Source organism: Bubalus bubalis, chromosome 7, assembly GCF_019923935.1.
Source record: "Bubalus bubalis isolate 160015118507 breed Murrah chromosome 7, NDDB_SH_1, whole genome shotgun sequence".
NCBI lineage: Eukaryota > Metazoa > Chordata > Mammalia > Artiodactyla > Bovidae > Bubalus > Bubalus bubalis.
Window position 1 is genome coordinate 31,847,048 of NC_059163.1, and position 24,211 is coordinate 31,871,258.

The 24,211-nt window shown below is 36.7% G+C and overlaps 1 protein-coding gene across 1 annotated transcript; it reads right to left on the reverse strand.

Annotated features, from left to right (window-relative positions):
• Positions 1-12,827: 12,827 nt before the first annotated feature.
• Positions 12,828-20,635, reverse strand: ODAM (odontogenic, ameloblast associated). The gene is made up of 10 exons (XM_025289521.2): positions 20,585-20,635; positions 20,455-20,496; positions 19,898-19,945; positions 19,125-19,358; positions 18,647-18,694; positions 16,618-16,722; positions 15,499-15,546; positions 14,585-14,656; positions 13,403-13,561; positions 12,828-12,886 (listed from the first exon to the last, which is right to left on the reverse strand). The coding sequence occupies exons 1-10, from the start codon at positions 20,633-20,635 to the stop codon at positions 12,857-12,859; spliced, it is 837 nt and encodes a 278-aa protein (XP_025145306.1). The 3' UTR covers positions 12,828-12,856.
• Positions 20,636-24,211: the final 3,576 nt, after the last annotated feature.

Genomic DNA, 24,211 nt, shown 5'->3' on the forward strand with positions numbered 1-24,211 from the left:
TGTGTGACCCCATAGACGGCAGCCCACCAGGCTCCCCTGTCCCTGGGATTCTCCAGGCAAGAACACTGAAGTGGGTTGCCATTTCCTTCTCCAATGCATGAAAGTGAAAAGTGAAAGTGAAGTCGCTCAGTCGTGTCCGACCCTCAGTGACCCTGTAGACTGCAGCCTTCCAGGCTCCTCCATCCATGGGATTTTCCAGGCAAGAGTACTGGAGTGGAATGCCATTGCCTTCCAAATCTTTGTGACCTCGGGGACTGTAGCCTGCCAGGCTCCTCTGCCCATAAAATTTTCCAGGCAAGAATACTGGCGTGGGTTGCCATTTCCTTCTCTAAGTGATCTTCCCAACCCAAGGAGCAAACCTGCATCTTCTGCATTGGCAGGCGAATTCTTTACCACTGAGCCACCTGGGAAGTCTATACATTTTTTCCTAAGCTGTTTAAATAGAACCTGAATATTTTGATATGACATAGTTTATAGTATCACTACCTGGTCTGTGTTACACATCAGTTGAACACTTCCTGTGGTTCCTACTGAGTAGACATTTTATGCTGATGGTGATACCACATGCAGAGGATTAAGACAGTGGCCTGCAGAGTCCTGCATCCAGGATCTGAATTACACTCCTCCGCTTAACTTGGATAAGTCTCTTAATCTTTTATAACCACCATTTATTCAGCATTAAAATAACAAAGACAATATTTTTTCCTGTTTGTCTCATAGCTTTAACAATTTAAATTAAAAAAATGATGTTTTCTATAGGGCAGTGTGCTACAGTCAAGTCTTAAACTGTGAGTCTTCTTCAGATACATATCTGATCTTTTCCATGTTCATGGTTCAGAGTTTCAAGTTTTTCCTCTTTATTTTTATTGTTGAATTATCAAAATGTTTCTTACAAAAAACTTGTTTCCTGACTTTAGTAAAGATTTTAATTATACAAAATCCTTAAGGGTCCACATAATTAGGAAACGTTCTGTTAGCTCTGCATTATTCATTATAAACATTGTCAAAAAGAACATGTCCTGGAAGCTGACAATGCTTTGCATGAAATATATTGTATATATTCACCATAGCCCTATGGGGTAAGTTATGTAATTATTTCTATTTTACAGATGAGGAAAAGGTGGCTTAGAAGTTAAATATCATTTCCTTTCTTTTGAGGAAAAGTAAATTTCTTATCAGAATATCTGACTGGGCCTATAATTTAAATTAAAAAAAATTTGGATAAACAGCAAAAACAAAACAAAATATGACCTATGGTTGACTTTTCATCTGAACCAATGGAGGCCAGAGATAATGTAACAACATCTTCAAAGTGTAAAAGCAAATAGATCTGTAAGTTAAGAATTCTATAATTCTATAAAAAATGTGGGCATAATAAAAGCATTTTAGGAGCAATAAAAGTGGAAGAAATTAACAATCCTAAGATGCAAGCTAAGCAAACTTTAAAAAATGTTCTTGAGGTTGAAGTTAAATTATATAAAATAAAAATCCATACTTATGGGGAGTAAGGAAAAGCACTGAAGTTGGTAAGTACGTCAGTATGTATAAGCATATTTTTTCTTTAAAGTCTTCAAAAAATAGTAGATATGTATAGAAAAAATTTGTACAAAAACATTAGCTCAAAAGACAGTGGGGGTATAAATGGTATTTGTATTATCATAAAATAATTTTTTATGTGTAAAGATGTAGGATATTAATTCTTTGTAGACAATGATAAGCTAAGGTTATATAGTATAATATTCACAGAAACACTAAATAATACATATCTATTAGCTAAGTAGCATATAAAGAAGATAGAAAGGAAGAATAGTAATATATGTTTAATTAAAAACAGAAAGTGGGAAACAAAAAACACAGATGATAAATAGAGAACAAAAAGCATGTGGGTAGACTTAAGCTCAATCATATCAATAATTATACCAAATTTAAATAGACTAAATATTTCAATTAAGAGACAAATGTTGAGATTAGATTAAAATATCAAGAACCAACTATATGCTGCTTATAAAACACTTTATTTATTTATTTATTTTTTAATTTTATTTTATTTTTAAACTTTACATAACTGTATTAGATTTGCCAAATGTAAAGACAAACTCATAGAAAATGATAGGAAAGATGTATCACATAAATACTAATCAGAAGCAGCTTACACATCTCCATTTATATTAGACAAGTTATTAGTTGCTCAGTCATGCTTGACTCTTTGTGGGTCCACCAGGCTCCTCTGTCTATGAAATTCTCCAGGCAAGGATTCCAGAGTGGGTTGCCATTCCCTTCTCCAGGGTATCTTCCCGACACAGGGACTGAACCCAAGTCTCCTGCACTGAGGCAGATTGTTTAGCCTCTGAGCCACTAGGGAATCCCCTAATATTGGAAAAACTAAGGTTCAAAACAAGGCATATTATTGGAGATAAAGTAGGGTCATGTCAATGATTAAAAGATCAATTTCTCAAAAACATATGAGTTCCAAAAGTGTACCTAAAATCAGAGCTTCATAATACGTGAAGCAAAAATTGACAGATGTAGAGGAGAATAAATGAATCAACAATGGGAAAATTTGAATGACACAATCAAGTTGAGCTAATGGATATTTGTAGAACATGGGGACCAGCAACTTGTTTTTTAAATGTACAGGAAATATAACCAAGACTGATCAAAAATCTGAGCCATAGTTTAGTATTAATAACTTTCAAAGGAGTAAAATGGCATTAGAATATGCTCTCTTATGATATAGAATATGATTTTAATGAGTTTAATTAAAAATCAGTAGCAATAACATGTTGAAAATTCCCAAATGTTTAGTTATCATATTTCTCACTAATCCATGAGTTAAAGAAAAGAACTATTAGAAAACATTTTTTTTTGCTTTAAAATGCTTATATAAAAATAGAAGAAATGTTTGAATCAATGATCTAAGCCGAGGGTTGGCAAATTGCAGGCTGAGGGTCAAAGATGGCCCGTTTGTTATTAATAAATAAAGTTTTATTGGAAAACATCCATACCCATTCTTTGACATATCATCTATGTTTGCTTTCATTCTACAAACTGTAAGTTTGGTAGTTGCAACAGACTATATGGACTACAAAGCCAAAAATACTATCTGGCCCTTTTTAAAAAAATATTCGCTGACCCCTGTTACAAGCATTTGCCTTAAGAAGCAAATAGAATACAGAAAATAAGAAAATATATAAATTAATAAAAAAAAATGAACAAACAAAAAATTCAGTGAAGCCAAACCTTGTTTTTTTTTTTTTTAAGTTTTAATATAGAATTGATGAACTCCAACCAGATTAATAAAGAAAAAAGGGGAGGAAGTAGAGGTTACAGAGAGACCTTAAGTACAGATTTGATAGACATTCAAAGGTTTTCTAGTGGTATGTATGGATGTGAGAGTTGGACTGTGAAGAAGGCTGAGCACCAAAGAATTGATGCTTTTGAACTGTGGTGTTGGAGAAGACTCTTGAGAGTCCCTTGGACTGCAAGGAGATCCAACCAGTCCATTCTGAAGGAGATCAGTCCTGGGTGTTCATTGGAAGGAATGATGCTAAAGCTGAAACTCCAGTACTTTGGCCACCTGATGCGAAGAGTTGACTTATTGGAAAAGACTCTGATGCTAGGAGGGATTGGGGACAGGAGGAAAAGGGAACGACAGAGGATGAGATGGCTGGATGGTATCTCTGACTTGATGAATTTGAGTTTGAGTGAACTCCGGGAGTTGGTGATGGACAGGGAGGCGTGGTGTGATGCGATTCATGGGGTCGCAGAGTCAGACACGACTGAGCGACTGAACTCAAAGGAATATAAGGTTGCATGATAAACATTTTCATGCCTATTAATTTGACAACTTAGGAAAATGGACAAGTTTTCTGAAAGACAAACTTTGCAAACCACATAAGAAACTGGACATTGACACAATCCTACATTTAATAAAGTAACTGAACTGTAATGAAAAATACTCCCCAAAGAGTGCTCTAGTCTCTAATAGCTTCACCGGTGAGGTCTATCAAACATTTAAAGACAAAATAATACCAAAAATACACAAAAACTCTTAAAATAGAGAGGAGCAGACATTTCCCAATGCATTTTATGAAACCAGCAAAAGTCCAATATAAAAACTGCCAGGGGCATTATAAGAAAAGCAAGTTACTATCTAATAGTGTTCACAAACACAGATGCAGAAATCATTCATGGAATAATTAGTGAATAAAATATAGCAATAGTTTAAAAACACACCACATTATAACAAATTAGTATGTTTTTCCCCCAGGAGTGAAAGTTGGATTAAACATTGAAAAGTGAAACAATGTAATTTACTACATTAACCAAATCAAAGAGAATATCCATATTTTATTTTATTAAATCATTTAACAAAGTCAACACTTATTCATAATAAAAATTCTCAACAAACTAGGTGTAAAAGGGAAGTTTTGCAATCTGTAAAGGTAGTTTATGGGAAATGAACAGCTGACATCATACTTAATTGTGAAATAATGAATACTCTTCTCCTAATATCAGGAACAATGCAAGTATATCCACTTTTATTCCTTCTAGTCAACATTGCATCATATACACTTGTCAGTGTAGCAAGGTAAGAAAAAGAATTAAAAATGTATGGAGTAATGGAAACCAGGGAAATTATTTTTATTTCAAGAAAACCCCTCTCTTTTAAGATGGAAAATAATATGGAACCTACAAAGCAATTGTGGAAATTAATAATTTTATTTAGCAAGATCATTCCATATAAGCTCAGTGTTCAAAAATCAACTGCATTTCTATATGCTAAACATAGAAAATAAAATTAAACACATAAAATATTTAGAAAAATAATTAACAAACATTGTAAGACCTCTACACTGAGAACCACAAAACATTTCAAAGATAAATATAAAATGACCTGAATAAGTATACGTCATGTTCATGAATTTGAATACTCAATATCATTGAGATGCCAAGCCTTTCCTGATGGATCTAGAGATTCAACACTATCCTGTTAAAACTCAGCAGGGTAGAAACTGACAAAGTGACTCTGAAACTTATACGGAAATGTGAAAGACATTAATTTATAGTAATAAAGACTGTGTAATATTGAAGCAAAGACAGAAAAGCAATTAAATGGAATAAAATAGTTCAAAAATAGATGCAGACACAAAAATTCAATAGATTTTCAATAAAGATACAAAGACAGTTCAGTGAGGAACGAATAAACTTTTACAGAAATGATTCTGGAGCAATTAGGTGTCTGTATGGAAAAAAATGGGCTTCCCTGATGGCCCAGTAGTCACATATGTTTGTGAGAGCTGGACTGTGAAAAAGGCAAGACACCAAAGAATTTATGCCTCTGAACTGTGGTGCTGGAGAAGACTCCTGAAAGTCTCTTGGACAGCAAAGATCAAATCAGTCAATCTTAAGGGAAATCAGCCCTGAATTCCCATTGGAAGGACTGATGCTGAATCTAAAGCTCCAGTATTTTGGTCACTTGATGCTAACAGCCGACTTACTAGAAAAGTCCCTGATGCTGGGAAAGATTGAGGGCAGAAGGAGAAAAGGGCGTCAAAGGATGAGATGGCTGGATGCTATCACCATGCAGTGAACATGAACTTAGGCAAACTTTGGAAGACAATGAGGGACAGGGAGGTCTGGAGTGCTGTAGTCCATGTGGTCGCAAAGAGTCGGACACGACTGGGAGACTGAACAACAACAATGAAGAAAATTGGTCTTCCCTGATGGCTGTGTGATAATCTGCCCGCCAATGCAGGAAACACAGGTTTCATCCATGGGTCAGGAAGATCCCCAGGAGAAGGAAATGGCAACTTGCTCCCTTATTCTTGCCTGGAAAATCCCAAGGACAAAGGAGCCTGGCCCACTATCGTCCATGGGTCACAAAAGAGTCCAACATGACTTAACGACTAAACAACAACAACATGGAAAGAATTATCCTTGACATTTATCTTCATACTCTACACACACACACACACACAAACTTCTACACAAAAAACCAATGGCTACAGATTTAAATGTAAGAGCGAAACCACTAAGAAGTCTGTCAGAATACAAAGGAGAATATATTCATTACTTTGGAGTAGGTGAAGATTTCTTTACTAGGACAAGAGATACTAATTCTCAAAAAATGGACAAATTAACTGCACCAAAATTAAAAAAAATTGATCCTCAAAAAGCACACTAAAAGATGAAAAAACAAGCTACAGACTGGAAAAAGTATTTGTAGTAAAATTTTGGATGGACCAAGTATATTATCCAGAATACATAAAAAGCTCTTACAACTCAATTGTAAGAAAATAAATAAAAATAAATGTAACTTTCAAAAATAAAGATATGCAAATTGCTGGTAAGGATAGAAAAACATAATTAGTCATTCAGATCAGATCAGTCGCTCAGTCGTGTCCAACTCTTTGCGACCCCATGAATCGCAGCACGCCAGGCCTCCCCGTCCATCACCAACTCCCGGAGTTCACCCAGACTCACGTCCATCGAGTCAGTGATGCCATCCAGCCATCTCATCCTCTGGCGTCCCCTTCTCCTCCTGCCCCCAATCCCTCCCAGCATCAGAGTCTTTTCCAATGAGTCAACTCTTTGCATCAGGTGGCCAAAGTACTGGAGTTTCAGCTTTAGCATTATTCCTTCCCAAGAAATCCCAGGGCTGATCTCCTTCAGAATGGACTGGTTGGATCTCCTTGCAGTCCAAGGGACTCTCAAGAGTCTTCTCCAACACCGCAGTTCAAAAGCATCAATTCTTCGGCGCTCAGCCTTCTTCACAGTCTAGCTCTCACATCCACACATGACCACAGGAAAAACCATAGCCTTGACTAGATGGACCTTTGTTGGCAAAGTAATATCTCTGCTTTTGAATATGTTATCTAGGTTGGTCATAACTTTCCTTCCAAGGAGTAAGGGTCTTTTAATTTCATGGCTGCATTCACCATCTGTAGTGATTTTGGAGCCCAGAAAAATAAAGTCTGACACTGTTTCCACTGTTTCCCCATCTATTTCCCATGAAGTGGTGGGACCAGATGCCATGATCTTCGTTTTCTGAATGTTGAGCTTTAAGCCAACTTTTTCTCTCTCCACTTTCACTTTCATCAAGAGGCTTTTGAGTTCCTCTTCACTTTCTGCCATAAGGGTGGTGTCATCTGCATATCTGAGGTTATTGATATTTCTCCTGGCAATCTTGATTCCAGCTTGTGTTTCTTCCAGTCCAGTGTTTCTCATGATGTACTCTGCATATAAAATGCAAATGAAAGCCACAAATTATGTAGTAGAGTAGATACAGACTTAACTGGCTTTCCTGGTAATTCAGATGGTAAAGCATCTGCCTGCAATGCAGGAGACTCAGGTTCGATCCCTGGATTGGGAAGATCCCTCAAGAAGGGAATGGCAACCCACTCCAGTATTCTTGTCTGGAGAATTCCATGGTCAGAGGAGTCTGGTGGGCTGCGGTCCATGGGGTCACAAAGAGTCAGACACAACTGAGCGACTAATACTCACACTCTCAGACTTAACTATTTAATATATTAGATTGAGGTATAAATTTAAGAGCCAGTAATAATTTATATATGTTTATTAAAGTCACAACAATAGAAATGTTCATGCAGTAATTTCTGAGAGAGAGAAGAGGGGGTAGAGGTCAAACTTGGTGACAGTTAATGTTGAAGCTCAGTTGGTAAAGAATCTGCTTGCAATATGGGAGACCTGGGTTCCATCTCTGGGTTGGGAAGATCCCTTGGAGAAGGGAAAGGCTACCCACTCCAGTATTCTGGCCTGGAGAATTCCACAGACTCTATAGTCCAAGGGGTGGCTTGGACACAACTGAGCGACTTTCACTTTCACTTTGGTAGAAGAGGAACTCCTGAAAATGATTTAAAAGAAAAATTCTAAATGTTGGCCAGAAGGTGGAGGAACTGGACTTATGACACGTTGTTGACCAGAGTATAAAATATAACTACATTGGAAAGTACTTGCATGCATGTGTGCTAAATTGCTTCCGTAATGTCTGACTCTTTGTGACTCAAAGGCGGTAGCCCACCAGGCTCCTCTGTCCATGGTATTCTCTAGGGAAGAATACTGGAGTGTGTTGCCATGCCCTCCTCCAGGATATCTTACGGGCCCAGGGATCGAACTGACATCTTGTCTCCTGCTTGTCAAGTAAGTTCTTTACCACTAGCTACCTGGGAAGCCCAGAAAGTACTTAGCACTTGCTTATAATAAACTTAATCTATGGTTTGGTGGTTTTTGTTGTTTTTACTCAAGAGAAATGAAAATGTATGTTAGCAATAGGACTTGTACAGAATGTTCATAGCAGCTTTATTCCTAATGGTCAGTAATTAGAAACAATGCAGATGTTTTTCAATAGGAAAATAAACAATAGTATATTCATTTATTGTAACATTATAATTTAAGCAGTAATGTGAATGGATCACAAAAGCATTATATTGAGTTAAAGAAACTGCCACAAAAAAATACACAGTGTAATATTGTGTTATTTAATATGTATAAAGTCCCAGAACAGGCACAATTAATACACGGTGATAGATATTTTGTTTTTTAAAATAGTAGCTTTAAAAACATGAGAACAGGGAAACCAAATTGACCAGAAAAGAAAAGGAAGGTGAGGTGGTGGAAATGTTCTGCATCTTGATAGGAGTGATGGTTGCAACATACATACATTTATTTATATGTGTATTTATGTGTATGTGTATATGTGAATCAAACTCACAAAACTATATATTTATAAGTATGACTAAACAATGATGATAGATTGGTTTTGTGTGTAGTATTTAAAGCGAGAGCACACATAAGTTCTATATGTCAGTCTTGAACTAATGCTGTTATAATACACTTAGATAGGAATCACCCAGTGAAGAAGGTTGGTAGCTAAAGTTTTGAGGCTAAAGTGTGAATTACCAAATATAAGCAACTCGGATTTAGAATATTCTACATAAAGTTAGCATATTCAAAAGCAGAGACATTACTTTGCCAACAAAGTTTCGTCTAGTCAAGGCTATGGTTTTTCCAGTGGTCACGTATGGATGTGAGAGTTGGACTGTGAAGAAGGCTGAGCACCGAAGAATTGATGCTTTTGAACTGTGGTGTTGGATAAGACTCTTGAGAGTCCCTTGGACTGCAAGGAGATCCAACCAGTCCATTCTGAAGGAGATAAGCCCTGCGATTTCTTGGGAAGGAATAATGCTAAAGCTGAAACTCCAGTACTTTGGCCACCTGATGCGAAGGGTTGACTCATTGGAAAAGACTCTGATGCTGGGAGGGATTGGGGGCAGGAGGAGAAGGGGACGCCAGAGGATGAGATGGCTGGATGGCATCACTGACTCGATGGACGTGAGTCTGGGTGAACTCCGGGAGTTGGTGATGGACGGGGAGGCCTGGCATGCTGCGATTCATGGGGTCGCAAAGAGTTGGACACGACTGAGCAACTGAACTGAACTGAACTGAACATAAAGTTTTCCTGGTCAAATCTGTTCAGAATTGAATTGCTCTTTCTGCTTTGCCTTTCTTTCACTGGCCTGGGCTGGGGAGATTAGGGTTAAGACAGGGTTAAATAGACATATAAAATATAGTTCTTTGCATGTATCCAGGTAATATTTCCATTAACTGTACACTCTTGTATTCTTAACCTGTTAACAAAAATGACAGCTTAAAGCTCTTCTGTAATGCAATTTGACATATGTAGACTATTTCATTGGTACTGACTATAGTATTCTTGTTTTCAAACATAGTTGTTGCTCAGCAATACTTTGCCAAGACATCCACCTGAAACAAATTGGATCTCCAGTCAGAAATTTGGAAATTTATTTTTTAAGCAGAGTCACTACATTGGATTTTTAAAACCATCCAAAATAATAAGATCCTTTTAATATTGTGTAGAATAAGAAATTTGGCATGCTTAGTTTAATATTGTTTTATCAAAAATTTATTCTTGAAGGAAATTGCAATGTTTATCATTATATTATTTTATTTATGTAGAATTTATTTAATGCTTTTGTATGTTAATCTTGTGTTTGTATAACTTGTGTAATTTTCAAAGCATTTATTATTGTAATCCCTAATATTGGCTTCCCTGGTGGCTCAGACGGTAAAGAATATGCCTGCAAGGCAGGTGACCCAGGTTTGATCCTTAGGTTGGGAAGATCCCTTGGAGGAAGGCATGGCAACCTACTCCAGTATTCTTGCCTGGATAATTCTGTGGACAGAGGAGCCTGGCAGGCTACAGTCCATGGGGTCTCAAAGAGTCAGACAGGATTGAGTGACTAAATTTCACTTTTACTTTTCTAATATTGCCAGGTGCTTCTCAGGTGGCTCAGTGGTAAAGAATCTACCAGCAGTACAGGAGACTCAGGAGATGTGGGTTTTATCCCTGGGTTGGGAAGATCTGTGAGAGGAAATAGCAACTCACTTCAGTATTCTTGCCTGGAAAATTCCATGGACAGAGGAGACTGGTGGGTTACAGTCCATGGGATTGCAAAGAGTTGGACAAGACCTCGCGACTAAACAACACCATATCTGTGGTTTCACATCCAAAGATTCAACCAACCTTGGATCATATAGTATGGTTGTAGATATTTATTGAAAAATCTGCATATAACTATACCCCCTCAGTTTAAGGGGCTTCACTGGTGGCTCAGATGGTAAAGAATTTGTCTGCAATGCAGGAGACCCACGTTTGATCCCTGAGTCAGGAAGATTCCCTAGAGAAAGGCATAGCAACCCACTCCAGTATTCTTGCCTGGGAAATCACATGGACAGAGGCGCCTGGTGGGCTCTAGTCCATGCGATTGCAGAGTTGAACATGACTGAGCAACTTTCACTTCATTTCAGTTTAAACTCGTGTTGTTCAAGGGATGGCCATATGAGTCAGGTATCTTACATGTGTTATTTCATGTAGTCCTTTTAGAAATTTTGAAAAGATAGATATTGTTACCTCTGTTTTATACTTGAGAAAATTGAGATTCAGGTTAAGTGCCTTACTGAAGGTTCAAAGTCAGATTGAAAGCCACATCTGAAGAAATCCAAAATCTATGCCTTATTTTGTATAAGATGTTGCTTCACCAAACCAGTATACATCTTCCTGGGGACCTATCCTTTTGGTGATGGCAGCCATCTCTCCATGTATCTGTGTCATATTGGAAATGTGCACTTAATGGGATCTGCCACCAAATAATTTTGATTCTAATAGGGATTGCATCAGAAGGAATCTAGTTGAATGGACCTGGGAGGAATAATGAGATGGTATGTCAAAGCTAAGAACATACTTTTGTTCATCAGTGTCAGTCACCACACTTGTAAATCCAATGACAGGATATCTTTATTCTCATCGATGCCACCATTTTTCCAGAGCTTTCCTTTATTAATGCACTTATACAATTAATCCAGTGATATTCTATTCTTAGTGTTGTTACTTTCCAGATTATGTAATGATAAGATATTTAGAAAGAAATGTAATTTTGTAAATCTAAGGTTATTAAATGATTGTATTACTTTTATGACCTTTAAAGAGTATAATGCTATTTATAAGTAAAAAGAAATTCAGGAGAAGAGCCAGAAATATTTCAAAGTTTTCAAAGAATCAATATTAATATTGAGGAAATAAAATGATACTCAGGGTGCTGCCACATCTTTTTTTCTGAAAAATAAAATAAAAGAGCATTTTAATATCATTAGACTGCTTTCTGTAAAATTCATGAGATATTTTCTAAATTGCTTAAAAAGAAATAAAACTTTACATTTTCTTGCATTGGTTCAGAAGGTCACGCTATACTGAAATCCCTTTAGTATTTCTGATTAAAAAGCTTGAATTATCTTGTATTGCACACAATGCCACCTTATAGAAGAGACTTTTCTAAAGGGGTGCTCACACTATTCACTTCTGGTTGTATTTTTATCGACTTTTTTTGAATCTAAGGAATGCTAAGTATTCATTTTCATAGAAGGAGCAATCAGAAAAGACTCAGAGGAAGCAGGGGACAGATTTTAAAAATCTTTGCCTTTTACGTTTCCAATTCAGACCAAATTATTTGCTTTTTAGTGTGTATTTTTTACGTGTTAGACCCATCCCAAACTGCCCTTCTAACAAACACCCACTAGCCTCATAGCCAGTGAAACTCATTAGGACAGGTAATCAATTAAAGTAATAGTTAATATAAAAATCATGGAATTTTAAATTTTCATGTGATTATGCATTAAAAAAAAATTACTTTGAGAGTTTATTTCACTCCAAACTAACACAGATGTATTAGCATTACTTTTAGCTTGCAAAGTGAAGTGGGGGAACTGACTTTGTATATGAGCTTCACTGGTTGCTCAGATGGTAAAGAATTTGTTTGCAGTGTAGGAGACCTAGCTATGATCCCTGGGTTGGGAAGATCTCCTGGAGGAGGGCATGGCAACCTGCTCCAGTATTCTTGCCTGAAGAATCCCCATGGACAGAGGAGCCTGGTGGCCTACAGTCCATGGGGTTGCAAAGTGTTGGGCATGGCTGAGCAACTCAGCACAGCACAGCACTTCGCATTTATTGTCTGTAGAATGTCTGTAACATGGACCTAGTATATTTGCTATTTGTGTTCTCAGAGTTTATGAAAAGTTTATGGCGTAGACAGACACTATCCTCAAAAATTTATTTTGACTAAAAAATTTGCTAGTAAAATTGCTCATAATTATTGTTAGCTTTGTAAGAATATATAAACACTAACTTTTTTTTTCATTTTGGTATATACCTTTAGTTATTCTTACAGTTTTTTTCTTTTAATTTAGGATATGTCATGGAACGTAAAGCATGCCTCTTAGCAAATACCTACCCTAAACGCTGAATGATTAGGACAACATCTTATGGTTCCTTCAGGCTATCAGTCTTGGCCTAGTGAGAAAAAATATGCATAAAAAGCTTTTATTAAATAAAAATTAAATTAGATTCTGATTGATTATCTGAAAGCAATTATTGGTCTTCTTATTCAAGGTTAAGACCATATATTCTACTATATCTTAACTTTGTCATGATTTACATAACTAAGTCCTATAAATCAAGCATGAACTTTATTTATTTATTTTTTTTTTTTGTTGCTTTTCTTCTTCTTTTTTTTTTTTTTAAATTTTATTTGAACTTTATTTTTATACTTTCTATTTAGAGACCCATTTCTTTCATAAAAAGTATCTTTGATACTGGATGCTTGGGGCTGGTGCACTGGGACGACCCAGAGGGATGGTATGGGGAGGGAGGAGGGTGGACGGTTCAGGATGGGGAACACATGTGTGCCTGTGGCAGATTCACTTTGATATTTGGCAAAACTAATACAATTATGTAAAGTTTAAAAATAAAATAAAATAAAAAAAAATGCTATATAAGAAAAAAAAAAAGTATCTTTGATTACTTTACCTTCTTTTCTGTTAGCTCTGTGGGAATAATTGGGTCCACAGCAGAAGTAAAAAAAATTGTTGTGCTGGGTTTTTGTGAAGTTGAAGGAATGAAGATTCCTGCATTGGTGTGCTGAAAATTTATCATTTCTTTTTGTAAATATGGTGACACTTCTGCTGGCTATAAGGGTGAGAAAGAAAAGTGATTACAAGTTCAAACACAAGTTCAAAATTGGGAAGAATACAAAGCAGTAGGATTAAGATGTAAAGCAAGGATTTTATTTGAGAAGTAAATACTTTATTAGTTTTCTAGACTAAAATCTATCCTTTAGAAAGAGTATGCATATATGCCAGCAAACACGGATGTCTTTTAATACCTGACTTTAAATGAGTGTACCTGGGCTCCAAAATCACTGCAGATGGTGACTGCAGCCATGAAATTAAAAGACGCTTACTCCTTGGAAGGAAAGTTATGACCAACCTAGATAGCATATTAAAAAACAGAGACATTACTTGGCCAACAAAGGTCCATCTAGTCAAGGCTATGGTTTTTTCCAGTAGTCATGTATGGATGCGAGAGTTGGACTATGAAGAAAGCTGAGCGCCGAAGAATTGATGCTTTTGAACTTTAGTGTTGGAGAAGACTCTTGCGAGTCCCTTGGACTGCAAAGAGATCCAACCAGGCCATTCTGAAGGAGATCAGCCCTGGGATTTCTTTGGAAGGAATAATGCTAAAGCTGAAACTCCAGTACTTTGGCCACCTGATGCAAAGAGTTGACTCATTGGAAAAGACTCTGATGCTGGGAGGGATTGGGGGCAGGAGGAGAAGGGGACGCCAGAGGATGAGATGGCTGGATGGCATCACTGACTCGATGGATGTGAGTCTGAGTGAACTCCGGGAGTTGGTGATGGACAGGGAGGCCTTACATGCTGCAATTCATGGGGTCGCAAAGAGTCGGACACGACTGAGCGACTGAACTGAACTGAACTGATGGAGAGTATCTGGCATGTATTAGCTCCTCAGTAAATATTTGATGAACTGAGTGAATTGAATCTTGTGTGGCAAAAGATTACAGGGTGAAGGAGTAATAATTGTTGATGGAATAATAATAACAGTATCATTAAAATGCACAATAGTGGAAGGAGCTGTAGGCTGTCACTTGCTGATTTCCAGTAACTATCAAAGTGTGGTAAGGAAACTTACCATCGCAGCAATTTCAGGAGCTGTGCCTAGGAAGGGATCAAAGACTGGCTGCTGCTGCTCTACTGGCATAACCTTAAAAGTTGCAAAGTTTAAAATGGTATAAATTAATAATCCTTAAAACATTTATCTTGCACCTAAGGCAGTTATACCCTTCTCAACTTCAATTAGTTTCTTAAAAACAAAAATCATAATTTGGTTTTGAGAAAGAGAAAAGCAACTCCTGACACTAAGAAACTGGCCTAACACAATAGCTCTGCTGCAGTGTTTGCAGGAGCTGGCCTGACATTCTCTGCTGGACGCTGGTGTTCTCCTGTTGTACCTTAACAATCCTACAGAATACCAATATCAGGCAAGATCACTTCTGAACATGATGAAATGCAATCAAAAAAACAGCACGTGGTAATCTTGCCCACAGCAAGGTCCCTGTGCAAGGCATGAAAATATTAGGCATCCTTAGGTCCTGGATAATCTGAAGAATTTCTGTTTTTTTACCGATCATGGTCTTTGCCTCGCTCCATCATTCTTACCTTTTAGGTAAGAATCGTTAAGTTACCCAGTCATAGAACTACCCCCAGTTCTTGAGATTCTTTACCATCTGAGCCACCAGGGAAGCCCAGTTCTTGAGAACTCCCAATCTAAAGTAATGTGACTACTTGAACTCTCCCCCAAATCACCTGACACAAGACCAGACCCTGTGAGAAGTCATTCCAACCCTTCCTGTTAAGACACTCCACAGTTCCTCATGGTGTGTGTCCTCCTCTGTTGCAGTAAGTGGATAAATCCAATTTTGTCCAACTAGTGGTGTGTTCCTGGTGGGTTTCTGACTAAAGGTCACTGGTAGATTTAATAGTTTATTTAGCAAGTAGTTTCAAAAGTTAGTTTTTCTTTTTTTAATGAAAAATACATTTACTTACAGGTTCTACTTGTTGTGGAATATATCCAAATTCAGTATAGAATGGCATCTGTTAGAATTTAAAAAAAATGTGTTAAATCGCTCTTATGGTTTTTGTCAAATGCAGTGATAAATTATTAAAATATATGTATATTATATTGTACTAATACTTTTTTTGAAAATTTATATGTTCTAGGTGGTAAAAATAATTGTTAAATTACCAACCATCCTTTTAACAGCATATGATTTCTAGGTTAAAACTCTTTCTCTTTAAATTAGTATGACTTAATTGGAAGTACTGCTGCTGCTACTGCTAAGTCACTTCAGTCGTGTCCGACCCTGTGAGACCCCATAGACGGCAGCCCACCAGGCTCCCCCGTCCCTGGATTCCCCAGGCAAGAACACTGGAGTGGGTTGCCATTTCCTTCTCCAGTGCATGAAAGTGAAAAGTGAAAGTGAAGTTGCTCAGTCGTGTCTGACTCCTAGTGACCCCATGGACTGCAGCCTACCAGGCTCCTCCGTCCTACTACCAGTCATTTGAAGCATAATTTTCAGTTTTCTGTAATTGATTTGATAAGTTTTAAGTGATGATAAATTAAAAATCTAATTTGCACTCTAACTAAAAGTAATCTAGTTATGTATGAGCCATCTAAATTTATATTAAAATTTTACTATTTTACTGAAGGTCCATAAAACTCAGTATTACATTACTTAATTGTATCTCATTGCTTTCCACATGACTCAGTGGTAAAGAATCTGCCTGCTAATGCAGGAAACCATGGGTTCAATCTCTGGGTTGGGAAGATCCCCTGGAGAAGGAAATGGCAACCCACTCCACTATTCTTGCTTGGGAAATCCCATGGACAGAGGAGCCTGGCATGTTACAGTCAATGGGGTTGCAAAAGAGTTGGACACGACTTAGCCACTAAACAACAGCAACAATTCTTTCAAAATTCAATCTTGGAGTATATTTCCAAATTAGTGTTATGTTAAAAGAAAGCAGTATATCCTTTTATGACCATCAGTTCAAGCCATTGAGTTTTTGCACTAGGTATAAATCGGATATTCTCTTTTAAAATTTACCTTTTCTTCTTTATCCTTAGATGGAACTAATTAAATTAAAATCAAACGCTTGTAGTACCTGCTCCTCAAATAGCTGCTGTCTTGTTTGCGGAGGTGACTGTGCGACTGTTTGTTGAGGCTGTTCCCAGGGTAGGAACATGTAAACTGGGTAGTACTGAAGCATCTATTGTAAATAGAAAAGTACAGAAGAGCTTCCTTCAGATCAGTGCAGGCTTTAAAAAAAATTCTATTATCAATATTGTTTTAAAGCTGATTTGTCTTTAGCGATTTTGTGAACAAAAGAACACATAAAGCAGTCCTTCCCAAACTTTAGAAAAAACGTGTATTGCACAGGACACTGGGCTTTGTTTCAAAGTTGCTTGGTCAAACACATTAGGAAGTAGTGAATTCAACTAATAACAGACTTCTTAAAAGGGTACCTGGAACTTTATATTTAAGCTTTATATAAAAATTACTTTGCAAATATCTAAGAAGATAGCCTATGCAGCATTTTCCATATATATTTTTTGACTCTTCATTCTGCAGGATGTGGTATTAGACATTCTACCATGATGAATAAATTGTTCAGAAATGCATTGCCTTTAGTAATTGTCATTTTATTGAAACAACCCAGGTGCATTATAAGATATTTGGAAAATCTAGAAATAGACGAGGAAAAAAATAGGAGCACCTGCAGTTTTACCGCTCACATCAGCATGTATTGGTTTCCACTTAAGTCTGTGTGTCTGTATATGTGTTTATAGAAAATTGTGATCATTGTACATCTATAGAGTTTTGTCTCCTGTTATTTAATGAGTGCTTAATGGAAACGAGTTAAGAATAACTATGGTTTGAGAAGAGGCATATATTTTGTATCAGATCAGATCGGATCAGTCGCTCAGTCGTGTCCGACTCTGCGACCCCATGAATCGCAGCATGCCAGGCCTCCCTGTCCATCACCAACTCCCGGAGTTCACTGAGACTCACGTCCACCGAGTCAGTGATGCCATCCAGCCAGTGGCTTTTAACTCTGACTAAGAGTCAAAAACACCAATTGAACATTTTAACAGATAGTCATATTTAAGATCTCCTCATGGGGTTTTGATTCATGAGGTGTGGGCAGGGTCCAGGTGTCTGTAATTTTCAAAGTTATCACCACAGATTCTAAAGCAAAGCCAGAATGGTGAGTCACTGATTTAGTGGTTAAAGGAAGGGTGAAGAATTAGATTCTAACTCAGCTATTTATTTTCATTAGAATTGGGGACGTAATCTCATAAAGACTTAGTTTTTTGATCCTAAAATGAAGTAATTCTACTTGTCAGGTATCTAATTCTCTAACTGGTATGAAACAGAATGAGATAATGTCTAGAGGTAATGTTTGTTTTATAATAGGAGTGGACAAAATCACATAATTATTGCACTAAAGCCAGGTGTCTAACTTTTTACAAAACTGTCAACATTTTTCTGGTGAATAATATAATCTATCCATATTCATATTTCTTTGAATGCAGGCTATTATATTAACATTGAGAGGGTTTTCTATGTTACTTTAATGGTTTTACTAATTTGCTTTCTTTTCTTTAAAGATTCTGCTATTTAATGGAAATCACCACAATTTGACTGTAATATGGAGTTAAACTGAAAATATCCAAGAACCTGGAAATGTTTAGAGCATAACTCAAAAAAACCTCTCTCTACATCATACGATATTTCATCAGATTAATGCATCTTTCTCTGAACCAAAATTTAGGGTTGGCCAAAGTCAATCTATGGTATTTCTCCAGAGTTGTTATCAAATGCTAGCATTTTTGGTGGGAGAAAACACAACCTAAGGCTTAGTGAGTTCCATAACTCCCACTACAGCCATGTCCTGGTAACTCGGGGGTCCTGGAGACTCCCAGCTGGCCTTGCTTTTAAAGCTGTTTAGTGAGCCTAACATTAACAAACTGCTGCAGAGCCCAGCAGGTGTAGTACCCAGACATTAATAGCATTGCATGGACTTTATAGCCCTGCCATAGGAGTCAGAGTTACAAATATAGAAGAAAATGTTCAGTGTAGAGAGTATGCAGCCATCTCTGTACAGGAGTGGTGGCCTTCCTTTCACTTACCTGTGCTTGCTCATGAGGCATTTTGAAGGAGAACACAGAGGGCATAACCTGCCAAAAAGGAATTATGAAAAAGTTACACTTGACTTTTTTAAATTCCAGTGCTGATTTCTTTAGACCTAAGCATATAAACGTAAAATTTATATTAGCAGACTTCTAGGATGACAAAAGATCATCTACTATATGTACCAGCACTAATACAAATCACCCTTTTATTGAAGATGAAATTTCCCTAATTATCCTGTCCAAGACATGTTTTCACACTTTCAATTCATGACTGTGATCCTGGAAGAGCTGATTTATATGGCATTTTTCATGTCAAAAATCAGAAGTACAAGGAAGTACTTCCAGTGATGGTAGAAACACATTAGAGAAGCAATTCTTGCTCAGGAAATGCTTGTCTTATTTCAAAACTGATTCATATTCATTTTCACAAACCGTGTGCATTATATTTCCTTTAGTTAGACAAGGCTGGACTTACATTCTTAGGGCCCCGTTGGGTCTGCTGTGGGGTCTGAGGCTGTGAGGGGTCCAGCTGTCCTGCCTGGGTTCCTTGGGCAAAACTGACCTGTCCTGGGATGAATATCTGATTTGGGACCAGTCCAGCAAACCGCTCGCGAGTTGATAAAGAGAATGGGGGGAGTCCTGGAACTTGGTCCTGCTGCTGCTGTTGTAGAATTCCAGGGAAAGGAGGAATCCATGAATTAAATGGGCCCTGGGAAGACACAAGAGACAGAAAGGAAGCATTTCTCTTTCATTTAGAAAAGAATTAAAAGTCAGTCTCGAGCGAGAAAGAAGCAAATGTAAAACAGTTTCTATATTTCTATTGCTGCATTATAAAAAAGGACAGCATCTTGGCACATTATGAGTCAGGCAAATAGCGTGAACAGTGGTAAATTCCCAATGATTGTGATGACAAATATGAATGAGGTGGATAAATGGTACAGAGTCGGCAGTTGCCAGACTGGTTTCAATACATAGATATATTTACCTATTAGCTGTGTATGACTTTTCATAAAATGATTAATTTAACTATCTCATAGTTGAGAGCATTTGTGCCTGAAAATGTTCATTTGATTACAGCTTTTACTTTGGCCTTCGAATAAATGGAAATTAAAACATATGTGAAAAATTAGTAACTTTAAAAGTTAAGATTTCAGAAATAGAATCAGAAAACATTTTGTTCTCCTATTAAGTGCCACAAGAAAAGAGCGGTAGGAAATATTCTTGAAATAATTATTGGGGTAGGGATACCTGAAGCTGTAGTGGTTGAAGCTGAGCATTATTAAGATTCAGAAGCAACTAGGAAAGGAAAGATAATATGAAAACAAGATTACTACACATGTTAAAACTATTTAGAATAAAATTTACTACAAATTCTGTACAGTCAAATACTGTACAACTCAGTTTCCTGTTAGAGGTGAGATGTTTTCTCACTAAGCTTGAACTAAATCATGGTGATTAGAGGTTAGGATTTAATTACCTCTCCTCTGCTGTGTGCGAGATTGCACAGCTTTACCCCATTCCAGTGGTTTAGTCAGTCATTTTATGCTCTTAAACACCTATATCCACCCTGTTAAGTGTTATTAGAGCAAAAAGGTATACAAGAATCTGCTTCTGCCTTTAAAGAATTTGCAGTCAAATAAGGGAGGCAAAGTAGTATTCTAGAAACAACCTCGTATGCAAAACAAACATAAACATTGGGAATGCATTTGGCTACAGTTAGTGGGTAGAACTGCAGGATAAATCAACAAGAAGGCTTTTATCGTCCTGCTGTAACTGGCGATATTGTTCTAAATATTTAAACTAACCTCATTGCTGTTGCTTGCAGACATAAGGCGCTGTGGAATAAGCTAAACAAACAAAAAAATAGAAACAGTGAAAGAGGGATTTGTTATGGGTTTCACACAATGATTTCAATTTTATCACGAAATCACTCACGGGGGCTGACATTGTGGCTCCCAGTATGCCGAGAAGAATTAGAGTTCTCATTTTCAGATGAAATATCTAGAAAATACATTGTGAAACTTAGCGGTAAAAAGACTGTCTATCTAAAAATCATGATAACATAATTAGCCAGTATTGTTCAATCAGAAGTGTAGTTGGGTGAATTCCACAGTATTTACCTACGTCTTAGGATTTAAAATTAAAAAGTACATTTATAAGTATCTGTAACAGAATTCATCCTTTTTCTCAGAGCAGTTTTTTTAAAAAACCAAAATTGTTTGCTTGTCCTTTTAGCTTTCCCTAAATGACTCATTTAGTAGCATACGATCTAGTTGGAATTTATGAGCAAGAAGGACTCATTTCTTGTGCTGTTCTACATTGTAGGGAATGGTTGTTTAGGTCCATGGCGGAGGTCAATGAACTCGGTCTTAATTATGAAGACAATTTTATTGTCTATTTAATGTGGTAAAAGTACTACAGTAAAGATCTGACAATAGCAGTTCAGTACCAGGAAGTTTCTAGGTAAAATTTTAATAACATTAAAATATATTAAAATGAAGCAACTGAGTCAAAATTTTCTAATTCAAAGAAAGAGGTTATAAAACTAAGCTGTAATATTGATTTATAGTATAATCTGTGGAAATATATTACCTCTTGTCCTCCAGATGCAAAAACTCTAGCTATAGTTCAAATGATTGACCTGCACAAGCTTTTAGAGTGATCTTGGTAGTTTGTCCTGCAGAACTGACTGATTTGTGTTTATAAAATTATGAAAGCAAAGATTTGATGTCTTACCTCACTCCTTTACTTATGAAGAGAAATCTAGACTCATTCAAGGCTTGTGTCCTTTTTAATCCTTCAAGTCTGCTGCTTGGAGCTTCTCCTAAATTTTAAAGTCCCGTCATTAGAAAAGGGGGACCAATCACTGTTCAAAAGGACCAGTGATTCAGTGGGTTTCAGACAATGGCTTAGCTAATAACCCCCTTCCTAATCATCTAGGTGGTATATGGATTCCCACAGTTTTAGTAATGTCGTTAAATTACCCTTAGAAAATTTTCCCTGTGATCATTCCTGGCTTTTGCTTTGGTTATGACTAATTTTTCCAGAATAATAATTTTTCTCTGCTCCTTCTTTTACCATCCTTAAAATGGACACCTTAATAGAGTAACTTTAAAAGATTTTATTCAAGGATTATTGAGTGATTAGTTCTCTTTCAAGGGTAAAATACAAAATTTTTAAACAAAGGACTAGGTCTAAAAGAAAAAAAATTCAAAATCTGTTTAGGAGAGGTAAAGATTCTTTGATTATTAAATTCTGGACTGGGTAAAAATGAGCTATTTAGGTTCAACCTTGAAAACACCAGTGTATCTCCTTCTATCTAATAATAAAATCCTTAAAAAGATTGCTAAACCTCTGTGAATCTATGACATATGTTTTTTGGATATATGCTGCTTGGGATTACATAATTTAATAAATATGAAGCATAATTGCCTACATTTTAGAAATGATGGAAAGTGAGTATTTTGTGTTTTAAAACATTTCTTATTGCTAAATATGATTTTAATATTCAAAAAACAACTAAGTATTACTTTCTGCACTCATTGTTATTTATATTTTCTTCATAAAGCAAATTTTGTGTTTGTCTTATTTTCTTTTGTTGTTAATATTGACCCTGCTCTAATGAATAGTTAGGATCACAAATGTGATAATATATTAACAGTGAATTTCCATTGTGCAAGAGTTCTTTAACTAATTTAACCTTGAAAACTAATGGAAGCCTTACCATGCAGAAAACAAATTTATTGCTTTTCAATGAATTTGGCTTTCTTAGTAGAAAGAGACACTTAGAACTTGAATGACTCATTAACACTAAAATGATCATTCCATTTGCTATCTAGCCAAAAAAAACTATAGGGACAAAAATAAATAAATAAATAAAGACAACAAGACCCCTCTTCACTAAAGGAGAGAAGCTTCTACAAGGATTGTATTTATATCAGTTAGACAGGAACCTTCCTAAGATTTAGAAGAGTTATCTTTTTAGGTTAGCTAAATAGCTGGACCACCCCAGATGTTGATGCAAATCTTACTAGAGCCAAGTGGTTCTATAACTTAGCAAACTGTTACCTGGACCAGTAGACTGGCTGAATGGGTGAATTAGGTTGATGGCTCTAAATTGCCTGATGATATATTTACAATGATTTTACCTTAGTTTATTCTGAATATTGTCAAATTAAATTTAGTAAACCATAAGCTCTCAATCTCCCGAGATTCACTATTGCATCCATCGTACAGGGTCTTAGGCAGCTAACCCCACAACTGAGCCAGCAAGTTGTCAGAGCTAAACATGGAGAAAGTTAGGACCTATGTTGTATGTGCATGTGTGTTCAGTCGTGTCCGATTCTTTGTGGCCCTGTAGACTGTAGCCCTCCAGGCTCCTCTGACCATGGAGTTTTCCAGGCAAGAATACTGGAATGGGTTGCCATTTCCTCCTCCAGGGGATCCTCCTGACTCAGGGATAGAACCCTCATCTCTTTTGCCTCCTGCATTGGCAGAGGGTTCCTTACCACTAATGTCACCTGTATTACAGAGCCAAAATAGAGTCAATGTGAACACTATTACCCTGAAGATGAATAGTTTTGCCTAACTGCATTTCTTAAATCTGAAATTAGTTGGGAGGAGATTTCTGTTACTGTTTTATTTTTGCTTTTATTTTTCCATTACTTGAATATTCTAAAGAAAACCAGTTGAAACTCTCCAGTTATGCAGCAAGTTGAAGTGGGGAAAAAGTAAGGCTGTGCTCTCCTGTGTGATAGCTTTCAATTCCTAAGTCACCAGAGGAAAGTTGCCTCTGAGTAGGAAGGAAGGTAGCCAGGGGCTCTAGCTTAATTCTGAAAACATTGTAGTATGAATAGTGTCTGTGTCTGTTTCTCTCACCCATCTGTGTTAAACTTATTAATTTCTCTATTGCATGTCATTCACCCAGTAGGTATTCCATTGGCTTTTGTTAAATAAATGGGTTCCTTCATTCAGGGGAGAAAAAGGTGACCCAGACCCAGAGCCCTGTCAGTCTGTATGGATTAAGGTGCAGGGCCATTAAGCAGACGAAGCTGAAGATGAGGAAATCCTGGACCAGGTAGTGTCACTGTGACTTCATTATTTTGTTTTAGTTCAATTACCAGAACACCAGACACCCCTTTATTCAAATAAAAGTACAAAAACACATATCATAGCCAAGTACATTTGACTGTTGGATTATGTACCATTGAAATTGTCCGTATCTTTTCTTCCTGTAACATAAATGATGAATCAGAAACAACAATGGCTTTTAAGTTAGCCATTCCAAAATGTTATCTCTGCTTTTGCTGTTGAGCTATTCTGAAAATCAGTTAAGAAGCTTATGGGAACCATTGTGAAATAGATTCTATAGATCAGGGGAATCAAATTTGAATTTTAGCACTGCTTATAATAAAAATAAATTTCTTGCTTATGAATTATACTTTCCCAAGAACTTCTATTTAGGCTTCAAGGTAGGCAGGACAGATTTATCACTGCCACGTTTCATTGAGAAAGCTGAGCTACAGAAGGTTCAGTGACTTCTTCCTTTCATTTTTCATATGA